We start from the raw sequence: 22,622 nt of genomic DNA on the forward strand, positions 1-22,622 counted from the left end.
CGACATGTTGAACCAAAATTTAGGATGATCGAGTTTCTAGTTTTTAAACGAGAACACAGTACACCTCATGTTTCCTAGTGCGCTGCTCCTTTGGTTTCGAGTTTCTAAACCGAGGTTTATTGTGATTCCAAGGGACCAAGCCATCTCCGCTTTTGTTTCTAGAGAGTTGGCCGCCTTACAATTTGTTACTTCGTTTGGAAGGTAGTAGATTTACTCGTTTTCACAGCTCTGTGATTTAGAAATCCTGTAACTTGAATATCGTTACTACAGCTGTTCTAAGTCTTTGAATATTTTTAACTATATTGAGATGTCACATGTTTTTTAAGAAGTATCAAAATTTGTTTAAATTATTTTCGAATCAGTCAATACATATTTATTAAAGATCAGGAATATTCGTATCTTCGATCGCGTGAAAGGAAGGATCTGGTCGTGAAGGGAATTAAGTAGCAACCTTGGCTTTACGACAGTTAGTTCCAGTTACGAGGCGCGTTAACGGACGAGCCACGAAGTCATCGCCATTACACGTGCAACGCATTTAGCCGGACCTGCTCGGTCCGAGATTATGATGTACAGTCTGGCTGGTAATACGGGATTAAAATGTAACACGTTACCGTGAAAGCATACACCGTTGAATCTCGGGATGCAACCGGCTACTCGCCTAATAGAGCTCGATTATTCCACGGGTAAACAGCTGATCCCTGTTATCGAAACGATGTAGAAAGCTGATTAGCAAATCATGAGTTTGAGTTTTAGTATCACGGATAAATCGCTGAAATGCGTGTATCAAATTCGGAAAAAATATTATGAAGAATCGCCTTTATTTTTTAAATATTTTTGAGAATTAGAAGTTAACCCCTTTCCTTATGATTTTTTCGAGAGTTGCATCAGTGATAATTGACTATTCAAAAGAAATATAAAAAAATTGAAATATCACACATACTTGTCATTCAGCAATCCTTTGTCTGTGCAAATTATAATTAAAATTGTAAAATAGAATGTGACTCGGTGTTATAAGTCAATGTTGCATTCTTTAAATTAGAAATTGAAACTTGAATGTTCACCGAAAGAAGGATCGCCTTTCACGCAACCCACTTTCATCCCCCACACGATTCGAGCATAATCTAATTCTCCTACTTACTCGTCCAACTCACCCCTTTCTTCCAATCAAATATCCCGAAGCTCTTATGTCCGATTACTACGAACCACTTGGTTCTTTGCATTTTAAACTGGATCCAAGCCAGTAACCTAGAAATTCACCTTCTCTCCTGCACTCGATATTAGTCGAGTTCCTTTGACGTTGGCCGCCAAGTTTTAGCGATAGAAAATCCTCCAACGGACTGCTAGACAGCCTGTCAATTCGATCGACTTCCGTTGCTTCAAGGGCTAAATGACCCGCTGTCAGCCACCGTGATTGCCATCAAAGGGTTCAATCTGTGGCTGTGTGTCGTTCAACTTTGACCCCGTTATTTTACAACGACCAGGGAGACGATCATCCAGCTATGAATATTTATCAAACTATTCCTGTATGGTTTGAGGTTCGAAGAATTTGATTTTGTCAAAACGAACAGAAAGATCTGAGTCCTTAACAAAATTGAGGATGACAGTTTTGAAACAATTTTATATGCCAGAATTTATGTGTCGTGTCGAAAGTGTTAAGTTTAATGAAGTTTAAAATTATCTTTTGTGCAAGAATAATTCATTATATCAGCTACAGCCATTAATTATTACTTGATAACCGTGTTTCGGTTCTGAACTGACTACAATGGACGACGAGCTTTTAAACAGTTAATGGAAGCGTCGGAAAATGCTTGGCACAGCAGGTACCAGGGAAATTCTAGTGAAATTGAAAAATTGTCCATTTGAAAGTTTCTAACTATGAGAGAGAAACAGTTTCGATGGTGTTGCCCTTGAATTTACTTGCTGTCCCGGAACACCTCAGTCGAACCGTAAAGGATCTAACCCATCAATCCTGTTACCGAGGACGATCGATGCACGCTACTCGGTTAGCATCCAGTTTCGAATAATAGAGGCAGGTTTGTCACTGTCTTGACACTTTAGTCGTGTTTAATCACTCGAGCATGGAGGTTCATTCATCTACTGCAGAAAATTCGTTCTTTTTAAAATAGACGAATAATCAAGCTCTGTCGTGTAATTTGAAAAATAATATGAAACTATATTACTTGTTTTATAATTTATTTTTTTTTTAAAATGGTGTATGATAAAGGAATTTTTAATGAAGATACATATTGTAGTTTCTAGGAGTACAGAGGTTCTTTTAATTAAACGCTTATTTCTCAAGTTTATTCATCCTGGAAATCGGCCAGTTTATGGAGAATTTGCATAGCTCGGTTGTGTTGATTATAGTCAATCAACTCTGTATATTACCAAGAATTTCTGGAATACAGTCGTTGAAATACCAAACATTGCAATCCTTGGATTACTGTGGCATTTAATTGCCCAGAAATTTCAATGTACAGGTTATGATTATATCTCAACAGAAGTTATTACATCAGGTTGTTGCATACCAACTGATGTGAGATGTAATTTTATGACAGAAGTATCTCAAATGCTATAGCATTTATAGCATTTATATTATATCAAAGAGTTACATAAACTCTTTGTTGTTACAAAATGGCTAATTACAAGTTATAATAAAAGACCTACTATGTTGTCAAATTAGATGTACGTTGCAATCTGTAATCAATGATTTCATACTAAAAATATTAACGAGAAGTTTATATAGTCATTTTTAATAATCTTTAAGTTCTAAATTAATGTGTTATAAGTACTACCTTACGAAAATTTTATGTCATCAAATTGTATTAAACTTCATACGTAGCAAAATTAATCAAGGCTTGCTCTAACTGGAAATTAATTATTTTCTATTAATCACATTAACGGGGCGCTTATATAATTATTTTCGTCAATCTTTAAGCTTTATTTTGTGCTATTTTGAGAAACTTTTATGTCATAAAATTGTATCTGACTTTACGTCCAAGTCTTATTAGGAGTAAATTCCTTTAAAAGAATTCGTAAAACGGATCGTCTGGAATTAACGCGTTAAGGTGGGAGTCGTTTCTTCTTGAAGAGCCTTTCAATTTTCAATATCTCGAGTATCGGCGATGTTTGATAGAGAACCGCGCGAAAAGCTCTCCCAGAAGCATTCTATTACCCAAGGGTTGTCCCTAATCTTCTCTGGCGCGAGGTCGAACTACAAGGACTCGGTATTATCGTAATGGAGGTTGTAGACGATGGAAGAGGCGAGCAGTGAAAAAAAAAGGGGCAACAGGATGTCGGTTAATGGACTTTCCACTTCACGAACCGCTCAGCCGCAGCAGTTGCTGATTCAGCGGTGAAATTACGTCAGGATCTATCGGTGCAAAGGACGCTCACAGGTGTCTCGATCCTTCCTCCTTTCTCATAACCTTTTCTTCATTATTTATAAACGTCTTCGTTGATTCTTTCTAAATCATAGAAATTATTTTTTTCAAAATGGAAGGTTCTGTATATATAATGGATCTTCCAAATAGCAGGCGTATTTTTATGGTAGGAAAAATGCATAAGACTAAAAGAAGTGCAATTGCACTTTTGTTCTGAATGAAACTGCATAGCTTTTTTACACAAATAGATTCTTTGGAATATTTTATTTACATAAAAAAGTATTAAAGGATATGCCATTTATTAGTCATACAAAATGAGAAACAAAGGGAAAGAGAATTTTTTCTCTTTTTCAAAGAGATAAAAGATGAAATAGATCACGTGGAGAACCCTCGACTCGGTAGCGTGCAGGATCGATAGTTAGACTGATTGACAAATAGTCCTTCGTGTTCGGAATCATCGTCTCAATTTTATTCTCGTATTTCTAGACCATTTGTCTATTTCTCCATCTGCTCACTCGATATATCGATTTCACGAACATATGTTCGCGAATTTTTTAAATGAAATTAAATGTTTCGAACAGTGTAGTCGATAATTCTAGACTTCGAATAAAGACTGAACTAACAATAAGATAGTATTATTTAATAAATCAAATTTTTCTCTAGAAAAAATATTACTCAATATTTGATACTTTTGCTTGAAATATTGTTATAATTTATATAAATTTTCCATAGAATTATTTGGATAATTTTTGCAATACCAGATTTTTAATGATCTCCGAAAATTGTCTTGAAAACACTTAACCGGGGTGTTTTACAATAGCTTCCGGTCGATTGATCGGCTACGGCCGATTAGACGAGCCGATAAAGTAACGATGATTTTTCTGGCCGCCTCAAAGGACGGTTTTTACACTGGGAAAATAGGTGGAAGCCGCTCGGGGACGATTTAAAGCGAGTCGAGCCGAAAAAGGAAGTTTGTCCCGGAATTCGATTCCACTGACTTGCCTTATTCCCGCGCCCCCACGTTTCTGTGTTATTTTCACGAACAACAAACGTGGCTTCGGCAGCAAAGACGAATGCCCGGAAAATGGAAGAACAGGAAATAGAAGGAGCCAAAAACAACGAGCGGCTAAATCTTCCGCGCGATAGCCCGACCGATCGATCCGACGATATACTCAGCAAGAAGAAAATTTCTTTCTTTCGAACGATAATTCGTTAGATTCCTGCAGATGAAACGAACCAGTTGTATGAAATTATATTTCGGACCGTATTTTGACCCGAGGAAAATTGTTATTAATTATTTTGATTAATTAATTTTTTAAATTTTCGCTCAGTTTTCTATTTCATAGAAATTTTAAATACAGAAAATTAGAAAAATAGAAAATTGAAAAAGTAGAAAAATAGAACTAAATTGCAATAATATATAAGCAACAAAAATAGAAAATATATTTCATCGATCCATTACATCAAACTCAATAACTGTATAAACAAATCACTCTTCTCTTCAGTAGAAAAGAATCTGAGGAAGAAGGATTTCGATTTTCTTCTATACGCCACGTAAGATTTATCCAAAACTTCTCTAAGATGGAAGCAAGTCAAATTAGGCACATGGGTCAGTTTGGACGGTGCTTCCTCGCTTCCTTTCGTTTTCTCATCGATCCGTTCACGAACATTCGGGTAGAACTTAGGGTATCCTCGTGCGTGCGACGGGCTCACAGAAGGCCAAGGTAAACGACGATGAAAATTCGTGAAGAGGTTGCGATTGAACGGTGGTCTATAAGCTCCCATCAAGATCTTCCGCATCCCTCCAGTTCCCATTACATCGATAATATCTTGTTCTACACAAAATCAGTCAAGAAAGGTTAATTTTATTACATCATTAAAAACTTGTTTGTCTTAACCCTCCGGTGATAATATCCTTTTTCATTAACATGGCAGGCTGAATAGATCTTATATTTCCGGGTCTGATTTTATATTGTTCTAGGTTTTAAAAATATCTGACAAAATTGTGAGATATTTATTAAAATTTTTAATTTAACTTACAAGTGATATTTAAGTGAAATTTTTAAACCTCTTGTAATAAAAATAAAAACAGGAGAGCAAATTCTGAGAAATGAGAATTTCACCTAGAACTTAACAAACCGTGTCGGCGAAGAGTTAATTTGGTATTTTAAAGTGGCAATGAAAATATTAATAATAGAACGAGGCTGACAGCCAGTGAAAAGCTTACGTTTCCAATTGAAAAACCTCGCGTTTTCTGGTTGAGTATATCTCTCATCCAATAACCCGCCATAATCAAAAATGTCCAACTCGGACAATGCCCAGACAGCAGCGATATTAACGAAAGTTTGAACGTCAACATCAATCTCCACATCCATCAGGGTCAATGTGACCTGTTCGCAAACCATTTGAAGAACCATAGAGCTGATCAGAGTACGTTCGTCGATTGGTGCCATGGATAAACGTCCGATCGAATATGAAATGCGCTCTTTCGATTCCTCCAAGTATTTTCTCCTCTCCGAGACCCGTCGTTTCCGGTCCCATTCCATGTAAGCGTTTTTCAGTTCAAACTTGTCCGGTAGAATTTGTCTGCGATTTCAAATCCATTACAAAAAGATAGAACAGTTTCGTCAGCGATATTGCGAATGAAACTTTCGGATTCTGGGATTTTGGGGTACTTGAAAGATTGATTCTCCATGACTTTTGTAGGGAGGTTAATGAGAAATGAATAAATTAGTTATCAAGGTTGAGTGATTAATTTATAATTGTAGTATAATAGAACGCAAGGAATATTTTAATAAATAGGTATCTGAAAATCAGTGTTGGGATAATTGTTAATTATTTAATTGAATAATAAGTAAAATTACAGACCTAACGGGAGATCGAGGTCTTCTAGGCAAACGAATGATAATATTTCCTGACTCGGTGTTTGTGGATTCAAAATATCTTGGTCTTTGTATCTTATAGTATGGAAGGTACCTAAAAAACAAACGAATAATTAAAAGGTGAAATTATTGCCATTTTATTTGGAAGAAAAGAAATGCAAATTTATAAAAATTTTAATTGCTACTTATTTCAATTATTAGAAGTCGGAGTGTTATAACTTCCATTCTGTATTTTTTTTTTTTTTTTTTTTTTTTTTAATTAATCCAATATCCGAATAACTTCCCTCGTAAATAAATATTAATTTCAAAAGCTAAAACCGAACAATTGAACGGAAAGGAGTATCCCACTCATTTACCAGGGATCCGGCATCATTTACTCGCATGAAACGAGCTTTTCCATGTTGTATAGCGAAACGAAAAGCACGAATAGAGGAGACGGTCGTTAAACGAGAATCATCAACGTGTGGCTTCCGTTCATTTACGTCAGCCAGCCAGTTTGAAAAGATCACGGTAACCATCCTGAGGGGTTTGTTAGACCTTTTGGTAGGTGACGACTGGCCGGAAATTGCGGGAAATGTAACTGCGATGGTTTCGTTCAATTACACCAAACTGATCGTACGGAAAGTGGTGCGGCTTTGACCCTTTCGTTGTGTTTGCTGGCCTTTTTGGTAGCTGGTGATCCGACGGAAATTGGTCGTGAAATAGCCGTGATGTTGCTACGTCTTGGCTAGTCGGTAAAGAAAATCTTCCGAGAGAGGGAAGGTATTAGTAAACATCGGTGCTTCTATTTCTACTGATTCGACGGAAATTGGTGAAGAAGTCTGATGAATAGAGAAAATCTCCCAACGTTATCCTTTAAAGACAAATCCTAGTAAACGTTATTTTATGCATTTTCTAATGGGTTTTTTTATAGCTGGTTATTTGATAGAAATTGAAAAAATTTTAGGATATAGGATATTAGAATTATAGAATATCAGAATTATAGAATATTAGAATTGTAGAATAATAGAATTATAGAATATTAGAGTTATAGAAAATTAAAGCATTAGAATATTAGAATTATAGAACATTAAGATATTAAAATTTTAAAATAATGAGGGGGGCATTCCACATTTTTGAGGAAACTACAGTGGGATTACGCCAACGAGTGATATCATGGGGTCATTATTTGATTTAAACACCATTTTATCTAATTGTATACAGGTTGAGGTTTTTGCTTTACCATGTATACTTACAATTCATGGGACATGCACGGATCTGTGGTGTTCGGTTCTTCTTCGTTATCGCTAAGGGATGAAAAACTTTCGCATTCACCCAACTCCCACGACCCCATTTCATCCTTTTCCTCGTCAGGGTCCGTTTCATCCTCAAACTCGTACTCCTCTTCTTCTTCCTGATCCTCGTGAGGAATGTCGAAAATGACACGCGTAAATTTCTCTGAAAGCGAAAATGAAAGCTGTGCGGGTACACAGCGACGATTGAACCTCGACGATGCAATCCGTTTTCAACGGCAAGAAAAACACGCTGGCATCACTTTGCCACACATAAACAATGGATAAACAATTGAAATCGTGCCGCATTGTGAGCTTGAGCGGAAAATCTCGGCGTCGCTCAGGTACAAAGGACATTTCTAAGAGGATCACTGAATGCTGCGTTATTAAAAGACGAGTAATGAAGAATTTTCTCTTTGATAAGATTTTACATCAACCATTAAAAATTCTTTTTATAATTTTAGCTATTGAAGTCTTAGAATAGAATTTTAATATATTTTCGAAAATTTGGATTTATTGCAAAAATATTACTTTGGAATATTAAAAGGAATTAGAAAACTTTGAACTGGTAGACATCAGTCTCAGCAGTGAATTCTGAAACATGGAAATATGGAAATCTATATTGACGAGCTCGATCACAAATGTCAATCTTAATAACTGTCGAGTTGCTGAAATCAATGGCGGTCCATAGGAACCAATCTCAAAATCCATAATGACGGTCCTCGAATAGTGGAACCCCGATGACCTGTGGTCGTGGACGTCAATCTTAATGACCTCTGTATCTCGAAAATCAATATTGACCACCCTTTGTAACATGCTACACCTTTGCCTCTACATTGTTCATTGTTTGCTGTAAATTGCAACCAATCACTTTGTATCAGAAATATTAATGAAACTTTTATGTAGCCATTTATGTGAAACTGTAAGCTTTAAATTGATATGCCATGAGTGCTATTTTGAGATACTTTTATGTCATCAAATCTTGTTTGAATTTATATATTTCCTGGGTAAAATAGTATTTAAAATAAAAATTAAAAATATTTTCAAAATCTATTCTTTTGACATTTAGATTAGAAATAATTATACATCTTTATATTATTTAAAATGCTATTTGAAACCTTTATTTGATGTTACAATAATAATTTTGTTTCTAAACCTAACATCCAACAACAATAATCGTTCTTCTCACCTCGATTCGATGATAAAAATTTCACAGATTCGCGACGAATCGTGAAAAAAAAAAAAAAAAAAAAAACCGAAACGGTTATAAAAAAGAAATAAATGGTTAGATATTGGTGTGATATCGAAACGAAACTCGTGCATAGTAACGACTATCGATGGAAGTTCCGTTTATGGATCGATGTACGGATCATCGCGTTTCAACAAAACGTTCGAATCGAACCCGTTCAACTCCCTGGCGATCGAGTGATCGTCGTACGTATCGACTGGCCAAAAAACTCGTATGAAATGTGATCGATGGTTACATCAACGGATGACGATTCATGACACGTGAACCGTATGAAATAAATACCATGGCTTTTGGGCTCAATAATCGACTCAGTGACAGACCTTTGACCGTGGAAGACATATTTATATGTCTATACATCCCTGTCAATTTATAAGTTATAGGTCATTTAATAATTTCAATTTTATATTTATTGTATATTAACTCATATATTCAATCAAGTTATTATTTAGGAAATTCTTAATTTCAATAATTTCTCAATTTTAAAATATTAAAGTATATTGAAATATAAAATTAGGCTATATTTCTGCAGTTACTCTACCTTAGTATATTCACTGGCAGAGTTACATACGTATATATGCATATGTAACACCTTCGATTTCCTTGGAGGGTGTTGGGCGGGGTTGGACATCCTTTGGGAAAATTGTAGCTGGAGTGATGCTGAACAACTTCTTCCTTCACCAAAATGCTCGTTAAGGCACAGTTTTTGATTTATTAATTAAAAACGCTGACCAATTAGAGCGCGCATAAGACGCAGGCGCAGCCTCGGCAGTGTCGGCTGCGAACCGACGCGACGAGTAGTTTGTTCGCGACCGCGGTCGAGAGCGCTTCTCGTAGCCAACACTCCTGTGATTCAGCCTGCGTGCTATGTGCGCTCTGATTGGTCAGTGTTTTTAATTAATAATTCAGGTGAAGGAAAAAGTTGTTCAGCATCACCCCAGCTACCATTTCATCGAATATCCTGGTATGTGATAATTTTTTATTTAAATTTAATTTTAAATTCGTTTCCATTCCTATTTTCTAAATTTTATAGATATTTTAGAATATAGGAAGGTCTTCTTTTCTGTATTAATTATCTCTGAATTTGAACCGAGTTACTATAGTAAGTCACCCTTAGTAATGAAATGGTTAATACTGTTTACGGCTTTCAAGTTTAAGCTGTATTCAGAAGGAAAGTACTTTCAATATTAAAGCACACAATATCAGTGCTTCAAACAATATTAACTATAAGAGGATCTTGATAATACGGATTACTCCTTCCAGTTTATAGTTACTAGGAAATTATAAAACATATCACAATGCTTATCACATTAACTGTCACAGTGGAAATAGCCATATATAGTGCAACGTACTATAATATAAAATATTAAAAATATTAACAATTCAATTTCTTAATAAATATTCTAAATTCCTATTTCAAATTATTTTAAATTATTTTATAATCTTGTTTTTTAATTATTTGACAAAAATAAATTTGTAGTGTTAGTCACTGGTTAAAATTATTTTTATAAAAGTAAAATTTAATTTTACATTCAGCATTATTTTCTTATTCTAAATTATTTAACATTTTCTTGCTTCAAAACAGACATCGTAAATTTCTAATGTCTGTATTTACAATTTTTATTTGTGCCAAGAAAGCATTTATCAATAGTGTATATGAATTTTTAAATCATTATAATTAAGGTAGATATTCACTTTGAGGAAGGATCGATATCGATATAAAAGTTATACAATTCATAATCTATTCGTCAAATGTCGAGAGTTGTGTCAATCGACTCTGTTTAATGAGTAGAATCATAACATATATGGTACATGTCAATATCGGTCCTTCCCCAAAATGAATGTGAGCCATATTTAATTTTGTATATGGATTTATCGTCCTCAAAGAGTTAAAAGATTAAAGAGATTATAAGAAAGAATAATATAAAATTCACTCTGGATATATATTTATAAAACACGCACTTGTTTCCTCCTCAATTGTATCATGAAGCTCTTTGCACGTCATTGTCTTCCATCCGCAATCATCTTTGCACAAAACATACTCTGCTGGGTCATTTTTCGCGGAAGATTCTGCCAGATGACTCTTACACGTAGAAATATTATCACCCAAGGAAATTGTTTCCTTTTTAGTGGGTGGGCGGCGATCACGACGGGTTTTCTTTGGCTTTTCCTTTGTCGTTTCAAAAAATGATTCATCATTTTTATGTACAAACGGTGGAAAGAGGGTCAATTTTGACAATGTTAAGGAGAATCTCGGGGACTTTCTGTCTACACTGGGACTCCATCTGATCATTTTTTATATTTCCTATCGTTAACTATGAACTGATTCTAAAATTTTTCAATTTACACAAAGATTACAATGACGAATGTTTCACTCGAATAATTTAAAGCAAAAGAAATCTTCCTCTATTCTTTTCACATCGTTTAGGTTAACATTTCATCTTGCATTGGCAAGTAACAAAAGCCTGACGATAGAATTTTCATTCCGAAATACGAATTTCTCGAATGCTTTTTCGCTTTTTAATTTTTTAAAGTAGAGTTGACGTTTCAAATGCTGTATTCCATTTCAAAATTAAACAAAATTCTACAAATTCTTTTTTCTGTTTATCAGAAGTTTTCTACTACTACATTCTTTTAGAATTTTACAATTTTATTTTATTAATATAAAATCATGTAATCAAAGATTAATATCTCCACTATATCTTTTACAAATTCCTTCTTCCATTTATTACAAGTTATCTGAAAATCTGAACAGTTTAAACGTCCCTTCATAAAACACCTAAGAATTCGTCCTATCTTATTTCACAGTCTCCTGTTTCAGCGAAAGAGTTTTTTAATCGTTCCCCCCGGTTGGGAGTGTCGTATCCCTGGTTCCCAACGGTGTCCCGTAAATTCTGAAAATTGTGGTTGTTTAGAACGGCGAACAGGACACCCGCGTTGAAGCAGAAAACGGTAATAACGGGGAGCCATTTAATTACCATGAATAACGTTGCATACCGGTTACGATCGGCCCAAGCCAGACCCCGCAGCTTCATTTATTTTAAACGAACTTCGCGCCACGAATGTAATTAATAATAATCACAATAACAGAAACAGGATTCGGTTAATAAAACGAACAATGAGCGATTTTGCATCCCCGTAGCAAGTTTGGACAATTCTATACCCTAAGGGCAGTTTCTACAATTAGGAAGTTAAAATTCAAACTTTTCCAAAATAAATGAATACCATTTATGCAGAAATTATTTTATTTAATTTTATGGTAACTGAAGTTGATATAAATTGATTAATTAAATATAATATATCTTTTTTTTCCATCTGAATATAAAAATTTTTGGCTAACAGAGATGTTATAATTACAAATAATTCTATCTAGAAATTAATACAAATAATGTTTAATAATTCAACAAATTTTACAGTTGAAATTTAAGAGTTGATAAGGGAAATGAAAGGGTGAATTTAAAATCTGCAAGGTATATAGAACGAGCTTTTCATATCCAAATAAATTATTAATGCTTCGAAGTTATATTAAAGGGTTTTCATAAGTCGCAGTAGGTACAATAAAATTCGGTTTCAAGCAGTGAAAGTCATCGATACTGGTCTACTCGACTTGGGACTCATTAAGATCTATATCTCTAACTCGGTACCATAAGTATGGACTGGAATAACCCATGGGTCGTCGCTATCGATTTCCACGACTCGAAGGAAGTCGTTGAAATTGATTTTCATGAACCCGAGGTCGTCGAGATTGGTTTCTACGACCGAGACTCGCTAGTGTTGAACTTTTACGAACTAAGATACGTTGAACAGAAGAGTACTCATGATTTTAGAAATCCCACTATTTTCCATTATATCCATCTTCTGAATAAGGTCTTTGGATTTCAGAAAAATTCCATAACATAGATAGATAATCTTTCAGTGAACTTTTGTATAATAAATTAATTGATTCTTTGTTGAAATAAACAATGGACCGACTAATTTATGCCTGCTTATTTCAAATATTTTATCTGAAATAAAATTCTACATTAAAGCAAAATATCCATCAAATCCCTGTGTAAATAATAAATGAATCGTGCGTTGTTGCTGATCGACTACTGTACATATTCTGATTTTATTAACCGTGCTGAAAAGTAACAAAAAATGGAAAAAAAAAGAATTAAACGAGATCCGTCTGGTCGTCGAAACAGCAGACACGATTTAATTTATCCCATTAAAGGCACAATCGAGCTTGATTCGTCCATTGAAAAATAGGATTAAGCTTAATTCAGAGGCCGGTCAGGGCGACGAATGCAATTAATTAGAGGAAAAAACGGAAACAAATTTTCACCGTATGTGTTCGACGATGAACGCATGTTTTTTTTTCTTTTTTTTCAAACGAAATGAAATTGACAGGGAACAGTGAATGAAAAGAATGAAAATCACGCATGTTATTAATCCATTTGATCGTAGAAAGGAGCTAATAGTTTAAAATATATGAAATAGTCGTGCTTTTAGCTGCAACCAATTGTGGGGAATGAACAAGAGTCGGACAGACAAAAAAGTCAATGGAAAAATCGATGCATATACAGTGGTGTATCGAATAATAAATTTAACCGTGTTCCATCCGGTTTCAAAAATATTTACCACTGGCTTTTACGATTTCGAATAGGATACACTTTTCGTTTTTTCTCTGTTGAATTTTGAACTATTGTGGTTTCAAAAAAATACAAGAATAATTCCAGATGTTTTCAAAGATGTAACCAATGAAACTTTAAAATTTTAATACGGTAAACAATTTTAGAAATTTTTACAATTGTTGAATTTTCTCACTTTCCTAATTGTTGCGATAATATTTACCATAGTTTTATGAAAACGTCCGACGTTATTAATTATTAACAATGTTCACGTCTAGGATACCCGTAAAGAGCACAGTATGCTTTTAATGATCTCCGCTTCGTGTTTATCATTTAATTAACGAGATACAAACACGTCCCTTCAGGATCTAATAAGAAGCTGGCAAGTTCTCGGATTGCCTTTGAAACAGGCGGAAACAGTAACTCTAACAACGTCTTAATGAGCTCTATAATTTTGCATTGTCCTCGTTACCCCGTCTCTACGAATCCTTCTACCTAAAATCAATTGTACCTTGTTCCTTTGTCTGAAAGATCAGAAATTGAGAATTTTATTTTAAATAAGACTGAGAATTCTACATTTATCTAAAAATATAATGTTAAATCTTTCGTATACCCTGCTATGTTTTTAAATTGATGCAATTTAAATTTTACATCCCCTTCTTTGAAATAAATTTTGTAAATTTAAAAATGTGAAGAAAATCATCTGTCAGAAGGTGTATGAACTCAGAGCGTACTTGTTATTAATCAAACGATGTATAGAAATGAAAATCAAAACTTCTCGAAAGCGAGTAGAAGGACGATGGCAAGTTTAGCTTAAACTATTTTTGGCAGCCGACGAATGTCCGAACTTCCAGCCACGTTGACGTGTAATTTTAAAAGAAATCAGAACGTCCTCGAGACTGGAACAGGGAATTATAGCAGGATCGCATTATATCCGAGAGAAGTCCTGGTAACAAGCTTGCAAATCCGGCGAAAATGTCGCGAATATCCCGCGAGGCGACTTAAATTGCCTCGTAAGCAAGCCGATAGTAGCACAGAGAGATCGTGGGATCGTAAGAAAATTTGAAACCCCGCCAAAACGACGAGAACATCGCTGGCAAGTCGAACTAACCGTCTCTCTTCCTATTACCGTGTCGCTGTTACGTATGCGAAAGGTGTTTCCACTTTCGATGGGAATCATGGTCCTTAGAATGCTGACTTTCACGATGTTTGCTTGAAATTTGATATTCTAACGTTTCAATTCGAATATAAATATGAATTTAACTTGATAAAAAATAAAATACATACAGAAAAAAAATTCGTGATGTTAATATTCATTAACTGGATAATATTGTTTGCTTCAAAGAAAAATCTGCCATTTTGTATAAAGAATATCGAAAAAATCTTTATATAGTTATTTTCATTACATTTTAAGCTTTAAATTGATCTATTACAAGTACTATTTTGAGATACTTTTATGTCATGAAATCATACATTTTCTTTTGGGAATCTTTTGCATTTCTAAACCGATCATTGTTTTGATTTTATATTTAAAATATTAATGAAGCGAATATATAGTCATGTTTAATGATCTTTAAGCTTTATATTAATGTGCTATATATGGTATTTTGAAATACTTTTATGTCATGAAATCACGTCAGAATATCTATGTTTCTGAATTAGCAATTTGATATGATAATTAAGTTGTTATTATGATATATTGAAATTGTACGTGGGAATGACATTATTCATGGAATGATCTGATACGTTCAGCTGACACCCTACTCGGGAACTACAAGTGTACTTCACGTTAATTTATCGGTAATCAGTGTAACGTCAACCGCATATCGTGCGATGTACGTGATTCAAGTAGATGGAGGAAGCCAAGAGCGAGGAACACCGTTCTGAGTGGCCAGTTTAAATGACATTCGAACCTGAAAGCAAACTAATCCAAGTTTTAGTCGGCACACGTGAAGGTAGCCTACAAAGTGGAAACTCCGCATAGAGAGAGGCTTCCCGTAGCGATGGCTGAAAGCAAACCAGTCTGTGCTGAACAAAATTACACCTGAGCAATTGACTGGGACCACTTACGGCACTAGCCACTGCCTGTCGAATTCGTGAAGGTGCGAAGTGGACGATTATCGGCTAGACCTGCTGCTACGCTTCGCTCGATATCGCCCATTTATTGTGCGAACCGGGAGTAAAATATCTAACATCAAAATCATTTCAAGAATACGATTTTTTTCTAAGGGAGATCAGCTGCTTTCAATGGGAGGAGGAAAATCGAAAGGTTCGAAATTTAATGCGAGAGGATAATCTTAATTTTAGAAGCTTAGAATTTTAGAATCTTAGAATTTTAAAATTTCAGAATCTTAGAATTTTAGAATCTTAGAAGGTACCGAACCCCTACTTACCTACACCAATGGCTTTTCAAAATTTTCAAAAAGCTTCCAATTTTTTATGGCTTATATTATTATTATTAACAAATACTCAAAAATCCCTTTGTCTCTGTTCACCTTTGTCCTGCGGAATGAATCGACTTCGTACACCGTATTTTCCAACAAAACATAATTCCTAGTCGAATGTTAATCGCTTTCAGTCGAGTAACGAGCTGCTCGATGTGGGGCGAGAAGTTTCGCGTGGCTTTTTTTCGCGAACTCCTGGCCACCCTGTACAGCAGCCTGGACAGAGTTTAATGAAAGTTGTGCAGAGGCGTGTACGTGATACAATTTTTGCACGACAGTTTCCCGAATACCCCGGACACTGTGCGCAGGCTGGCAAAAGAAGCCGCCAGAAGAACGAAGCTATTATTGCGGGAACCTGTAATACGGATTTGGCTGAAATTTTTCGGTTGCCACAATAGCAAAGGCTGCCAAGAAAAATTGGCAAACGTTGTCGTTAGAATTATTCCTAAACTTTCTGTGGATTTGTAAAAACGAAATTTTATAGCATTATAACATTTTGATATTAACAATTTAATTTAAAATTCAGTTAATTTTTCTTAAAATGAAACTTCATATAAATTGATAAAAAACATATACTTCTAATAAAAAATTATATGAAGCTTTATTTAAAAAGAAAGAAATTTTGTCTTTTTTATGGCTATTTAAAAGAAAAGAAGAAAACCTTTCATTATTTTGAGAAATACATCTTCATTTTGTAGTAATTTCTGTACAGAAAAATAATGAAAAATACGGAAGATATTAACGATGTAACGGGAAGGGTTAATTTAGGTGAGTTATTACGGGAAGATGAACAGTAATCGTGCAAAATTTTCACCAAACACGTTGAAAAATTGTCAACGAAAGACAGTAGTAGAATGAGAGGAAGAATTACACAATTTTCAACAGTACGGTAATTACTGTGAAACGGGGTGAAGGTAATGGTTGATTCGCAATTGTACCGCTGCTTTGTGATTTCTGCGAAAGAGGAAAGCTTTCATGTGAATTCGTGCAAAATTTTCCCTGGAAAATTAACTTAAACCGTGAACAGGAGCTATTATCTCTTTGAGGACGATTAATTATCTAATTAGAAATATTAAATCCCGGATAAATAAAGAACAAACTTGTCCAGTCAACTGATTAGAAAACATTGCAATTATGTTACTTTTTTTCGTGTGAAAATTTTACAAAAAGTTATTTATTTACACGAAGAGACTATTTCATTATTTTTAAAATCGAATAACAGTTTTTTTTTCTCTTGTTTAGTTTGAGTACAGAGTATCGGGGTGAAAGCTTTATCAGGGATTAAAAAGAAAGTGGAGTGCAAAAGAATTTTGCAATTCGTAGATATTTCGCAATTGCTACAAAACGTAGGGGGACGTGTAGCGATAGGTGGCGTGAGAACGTTGAATTTTCGACGAGCAACCACTCTGCTCTCATTTGAAACACAAATCAAGAGGAATAATTGAATGGCACGAGATGCGCGAAGTTTACCTCCGGCTATGGGTTAGCTTTACAGAGTAACAAACGATACCGTGTGGATTAAGCTGAGTCGGGGGAGCTGGAAAAATTATCTCTTTTCATTACTTTATTCCAATTTTATCCATTATTCTTATTTTCAACTTCATATACAGACTGAATTATTGAATTTCAGGATAATCACCTTGAATCCTCGAAACCTTTGAAATATTAAATAGAAAAAATAATTTAACATATAGTATTTTCTATTACAGCAAAATGAAATATTTTTTTCATAATACTATTTGCTACTCTATTAATACATTATTGATTAATTTAATTTTCTAAACTTTAAACTATTTTGATAGGTATCAAGTTTTTTAAAAATTGAATGTTTAGTATTGGAACCATCTTCGTATACATTTTGTAAGTTTGGGTCATGATTGAGCCTGTATTTTTTAAGAAAGCACCCGAGAATTGTGATTAACCCAATGGCAATTATACCAGTGCTCGTTAGATCAACGTTTGCTTTCCAGTGTCACGTACCCGAAGCGGATTAAGGTGAATTCTCGTGAATCTTCTTCCACGATCGTTATTCTTTCCACTGGTATCCTTTCGACCGCACCCTTTTTTTCATTCACCCTTTCTTTTTATTCCTGTCATTTTCGTCGCTTTCAGGACCTTTTTTCCCGCTTTTCATTTTCATTATTCCTTGTAGCTAACAAGCTTCCCGCTGGTCCTTTTGAATTTTGATCTCTTTTCATGTAAAAATTCTCTTTTCCTCTGCCATCTTTTCTCCTGTTCCAGCTAACCCTTTTCAACGGCTCCCTTTGTCTTTCACATTACATGGCCGCAGCCCGCGATTATGTTTGTTTGCGGTGGACCACGAAAATTTTCGCAAAACGTAGAGCCGGCCATTTTCAACAGTCAAGCCTCGAATATAATGCGACCTCCGTGAATTCGACGTCGTTAAGCGCTTTTTTTTTTTTTTTTTTTTTGAAAAAATATAAAAGGTGTGAAATGCGATCCCCAGTAATTGAGTCGATTCTAGGGTCATGGGTGGCCATGCGGTAATTATACATGTAAATGACGCGTTTGCCAGTGAGATTTGCATTAATTTCGCTAATCGTTCCGATGCAACGCCGCGTTCAATTGCGATTTAATCGGTTCGAAAGACACATGATCTTGGAAAGTAGTCGTGACTTGATTAATTACGAAATAATACTGCTTCAACTAAAATTCAAGACACTGGTTTCTTTGTTTTTTATTTAATTTAAATTTAATGGTGAATTTTGGGAACAGAACTAGTCAAATTCATTTATTTATTTATGAAAAATTTCCTTAATTAACGATGCTTAATTAGCATTATTATAGGAAGAATTATTACAAATTTTAATTTTTTGGGAACAGAACTAGTCAAATTCATTTATTTATTTATGAAAAATTTCCTTAATTAACGATGCTTAATTAGCATTATTATAGGAAGAATTATTACAAATTTTAATTTTTTTTTGTAATTATTTCCTCAATTCTCAAATAATCATAAAATAATGATAATCATTGTTGATTTTAATTTAAATTATCAAATTAATATTTTTTACCTGTACAGGTAATTTTATGAATCTTCAAGGGAGGTACTAGTCAATAATTTTTAATAGATCATTTTCTAAGAAGAATATATATGAGCTTCTTATATATTGTTCTTTTTTTGCGAATCGAATTATCTCGCCTCAACGTTCACATCTTTCAAGAATCTCTCTCGGTTCTCGAGTAACGAAGAATCCAGCCTCGGGAAGGTAATTAGCGAGTCGACGATCGTCGGTGTAACAGAGCAAACTGTGCCAGGTTCATTTTTCTACGAGCACTCGAGAACGTGAAATGTTGAAAGCAAGTCCCTCTACTTCGCTAGAGTTCCTTCGTTTGTCGTCGTCCCGAAATTTGTCCTTCAATTATACGATATTAACAACTTGAAACACCCTGGAGATCCTAAGTTACGTTTGTCAAAAGTTCGTTTCGTCTTTTGAAAGGTATATATCTACGTTAAAACTGAGTTATATATTATTCTCAAAAAGATTTCTACATATTCAATGGTTTTCAACTAAAATTAGACGCTCCGAACGAAAGGGTTTTATGCACTGAAATAATGTAAATTTTATAAAATTAATAAGGTAATTGACTTCCATTGCTCGTTATTATCATTTAGAAATAGTTATTTTTATTCTCTAGTTTTCTACATAAATCAGTTTTCAAATGAAATGTAAATGAAAATTACTTTTGGCCTGATGTCAGACCTTTCATTGACCGCTACTACTTTCTGCATCTATTGCACTTTCTACATTCAGATGAAAATTAATATTTTACTATTATTCTAGTTAATTTGAATCTTTTATAATTACATAATTACCAATTTGAGGGGTTGAAAATATCTTGAAGCCTTTCCAAACATACCCCATAGAAACTACCCTTCTATACTAATCCTTCAGTTACATACAAATAATAATTAAAAATCAATAACAAAAAAACCTTAAAATAACCGTTTGCACTCAAAGCATAAAACCCAGCGAATGTATAAGCACGCGAGAAGGGTAGTCGTTTCCGAGAGATCCAACTAGTACCACTAATTAGAGCCACCTGCAACGTAACCGTGCAACATTATCGCCCATCATCTCGAGTTGGGATGAAACTGTGCAAAACAGAACCATAATCCTCTATCGGCAGCAACGAGAACCGCTGATTGCATACTTGACGGAGGGTCGAGGGCGTTAAGTGTGAAATCAGCCGGGGTGGTAATACAGGGAGAGCCGTAGGTCAAACGAAACAATTTACTAAGTTTGGAACAAGTTAGGAGAATCTAGTAACTTGCCCCGATATTCTGTTGCTATCGAATCTTTCAGTTCACGCGCAAACAACATCTGACGCGGGGAGAAGGGAAAACCGCGATGCAGCAACGACTTGGTCCAAGTTGCGAACTACGGATTGCATCGACGCGTTGTGGTCACCACTGGCTACCCGTTTAATTGCAAGTAATGCCCCATTACGTTCGAAAGTTCAAGGAGATATTTACCTCAATACCTGATATTCCAACACCGTATGGATCTCGATGCGTTTAAGCGAGATTGCTCCTTGTTGTTTAATTGACGATACTAAACACGATGACGTACCTGGGGGTTGAAAATTAATTCGTTCAACTCTGACCCGACACCTTCCATAGTTAACAGAATATTGGAATACTTGTTATCATTTTTTATATTTCTTCAGTAAAATTATTCAATTAATTTCTTCCCTTTCTCGTCTCCACTCCCTGTCTCCTGCCGAAGAATAAAACTGATCGAATGAAAGATGGTTTTTACGATAGCACGATACGTGACCGGATCTACAGTCCAATCTGCAAAAGTTTTGATAAATTATTGAAAGGGAGGGCGTGCCACGCGGCACAGGGGGTGTTCAGAAATTTATTCAAATCTGATAAAACATCGGAGCCATAAACCTGAACCGTACCAATTACGTGATCCCAGGGATACAATCTCGAAGCAATTTAATCTCTCGCGACGGATCAAACCGGAATAAAACCACCCCTTTTCAATCAAATCTTACCCCCTCAAAAGAGAGCCATACCTCGAGCAACATATTCATCCCTCCGGATCCATACATCCATAAATCTTGGAAAATAAGAAATCAATTCACAATTTGACAAATGTCGAACGAATTAGAATCGAGAGGGAAATTATCGAGGGTTGAAATTGTGGATTTGGTAAGGGAAACGTTAAACCGTAATGTTTAACCGTGTATCGTTGCTTTACTATCGAATTTGCGATAAAAGTGTGAAGGCTTCAAAGGGAGCTTTATTTCGTTGGAAACTCGATAGCGACCTACATTTCGTTCGCAACAATTTTCTGGGGGTTTTTTTTCCCCCTCGTTCCCTTTCTTTCTCGTTCACCGCGATTGACGTTGCGTCGACGGGAAAAAAATTCATAGATTTTTATCAACGCGTAGCATCGATTCCGCGAGAACGAACGCGAAGGGCGAAACAGAAACACCCGCATCCTATGGCGTGTACGGACGGATTCTCTTTTCCCTCCGACAACGATCCGGAAGAGAATGAAAAGTGGAAAGGATCAAAGAGGCGGTCGGAGAAAGGAGCTGGACCGTGTTTGATCGTCGGTTGAATTAAAGATGACCGTCAATGGGTGCTCGGTGCGGTTCGTTAAAGTACACCACACGTATCGGACCATCGTAATCTTCCACCTACGACTCTGTTAATCAATACTCCGCCATGAGCAAATAGTTTTTTCCTTGTCAATGGGAAAATTTCTGAATTAGTGTTAACTTTTTATTTGGGAAATGATAGAAAATTAAAAGATTGATATTGGATGATATTCTCCTTCTTTCTCATTTTTCTAATTATTACTATATTCAAAACCCCTCGTTTTCGCTTTTTTTATTTACAATTTTATTATTTCGCTTATTTGCTATTTAATTATTACTTTGTTAGGTTTAATGGAGAGTCAAGGTTACTCTTTTTAATTCTGAGTTATTGTCAATTTATTTTATTTGCAGACAATAGGTAATTTGTTCATATTTCCATGCAATTTCTTAATTTCAAAGAGGAAAAGAGGAAACATCCTGTATTATTCACGAGACTATTCGATCTTATTTTAGCTTCTTAGCCATTCGTCGCTCCTGTTTCGTGGATGCAAATGTTCTTACAAACACGCAGAACGGTATACAAGAAGATTTATGAACGTAGGAAGTCCTTAAGAGAATTACCTTTGCAGGTGGCATAGCTAGAAAAAGGATACTCGCTTTTAAAGGACCCCGATAGAACGGCTTGCAAAAGATTCCTTGACAAACGTGCTAAAACGGATTACCTAGTCTCCTTTAAAAACAGTCCCATACAAAACTACCCCGTTAAGCCAGTCGAATCGATGTCTTTTCCTTTGATAAACTAACCCTGAACCTCCTTTACATCCATACATCAATGGGATCCTTTGGGGATCTTAATGGGAACATCGATCTCTTTTGTTTTCTCTTTAAACTTCACCTCTTTTAGATTCCAGTCAATTTGGATTAAATTCACTGCTTTTCTTCTTGCTTTAATAATGTGGGGGAAATTTTATGTTTAAGAAAGTAGGTAATTAGGTTTATAAAAGGTTGACACTAATGGAATTATTTGAACAGGTTTTATGGAATCATTTTAACTTGGAAGGTTTTTTGGGACTTTGAATACCTTGGGGTTATCAATGCTAAAAAGTTTATTTAATTAACATTAGAGTGTATGTTTATTATTAGATGAAAAATAAATTGGGTTAAGTAAAAGATATAATATTGAAAAAGAAAAATTTTGAAATTTTAATT

The 22,622-nt window shown here is 35.0% G+C and overlaps 2 protein-coding genes across 3 annotated transcripts in view; one reads left to right on the forward strand and one right to left on the reverse strand.

Moving 5' to 3' along the window:
• The window catches only part of LOC117609298 (dipeptidase 1), an 88,806-nt gene that overhangs the window by 43,692 nt on the left and 22,492 nt on the right, over nt 1-22,622 (forward strand). The gene's annotated exons all lie outside the window — the stretch shown is intronic.
• LOC117609291 (uncharacterized) lies at nt 4,839-11,219 on the reverse strand. The gene is made up of 5 exons (XM_034335444.2): nt 10,742-11,219; nt 7,498-7,699; nt 6,249-6,356; nt 5,608-5,966; nt 4,839-5,215 (listed from the first exon to the last, which is right to left on the reverse strand). The coding sequence occupies exons 1-5, from the start codon at nt 11,070-11,072 to the stop codon at nt 4,839-4,841; spliced, it is 1,377 nt and encodes a 458-aa protein (XP_034191335.2). The 5' UTR covers nt 11,073-11,219.

This window comes from Osmia lignaria, chromosome 9 (assembly GCF_051020975.1).
Source record: "Osmia lignaria lignaria isolate PbOS001 chromosome 9, iyOsmLign1, whole genome shotgun sequence".
NCBI classification, from domain to species: Eukaryota; Metazoa; Arthropoda; class Insecta; order Hymenoptera; family Megachilidae; genus Osmia; species Osmia lignaria.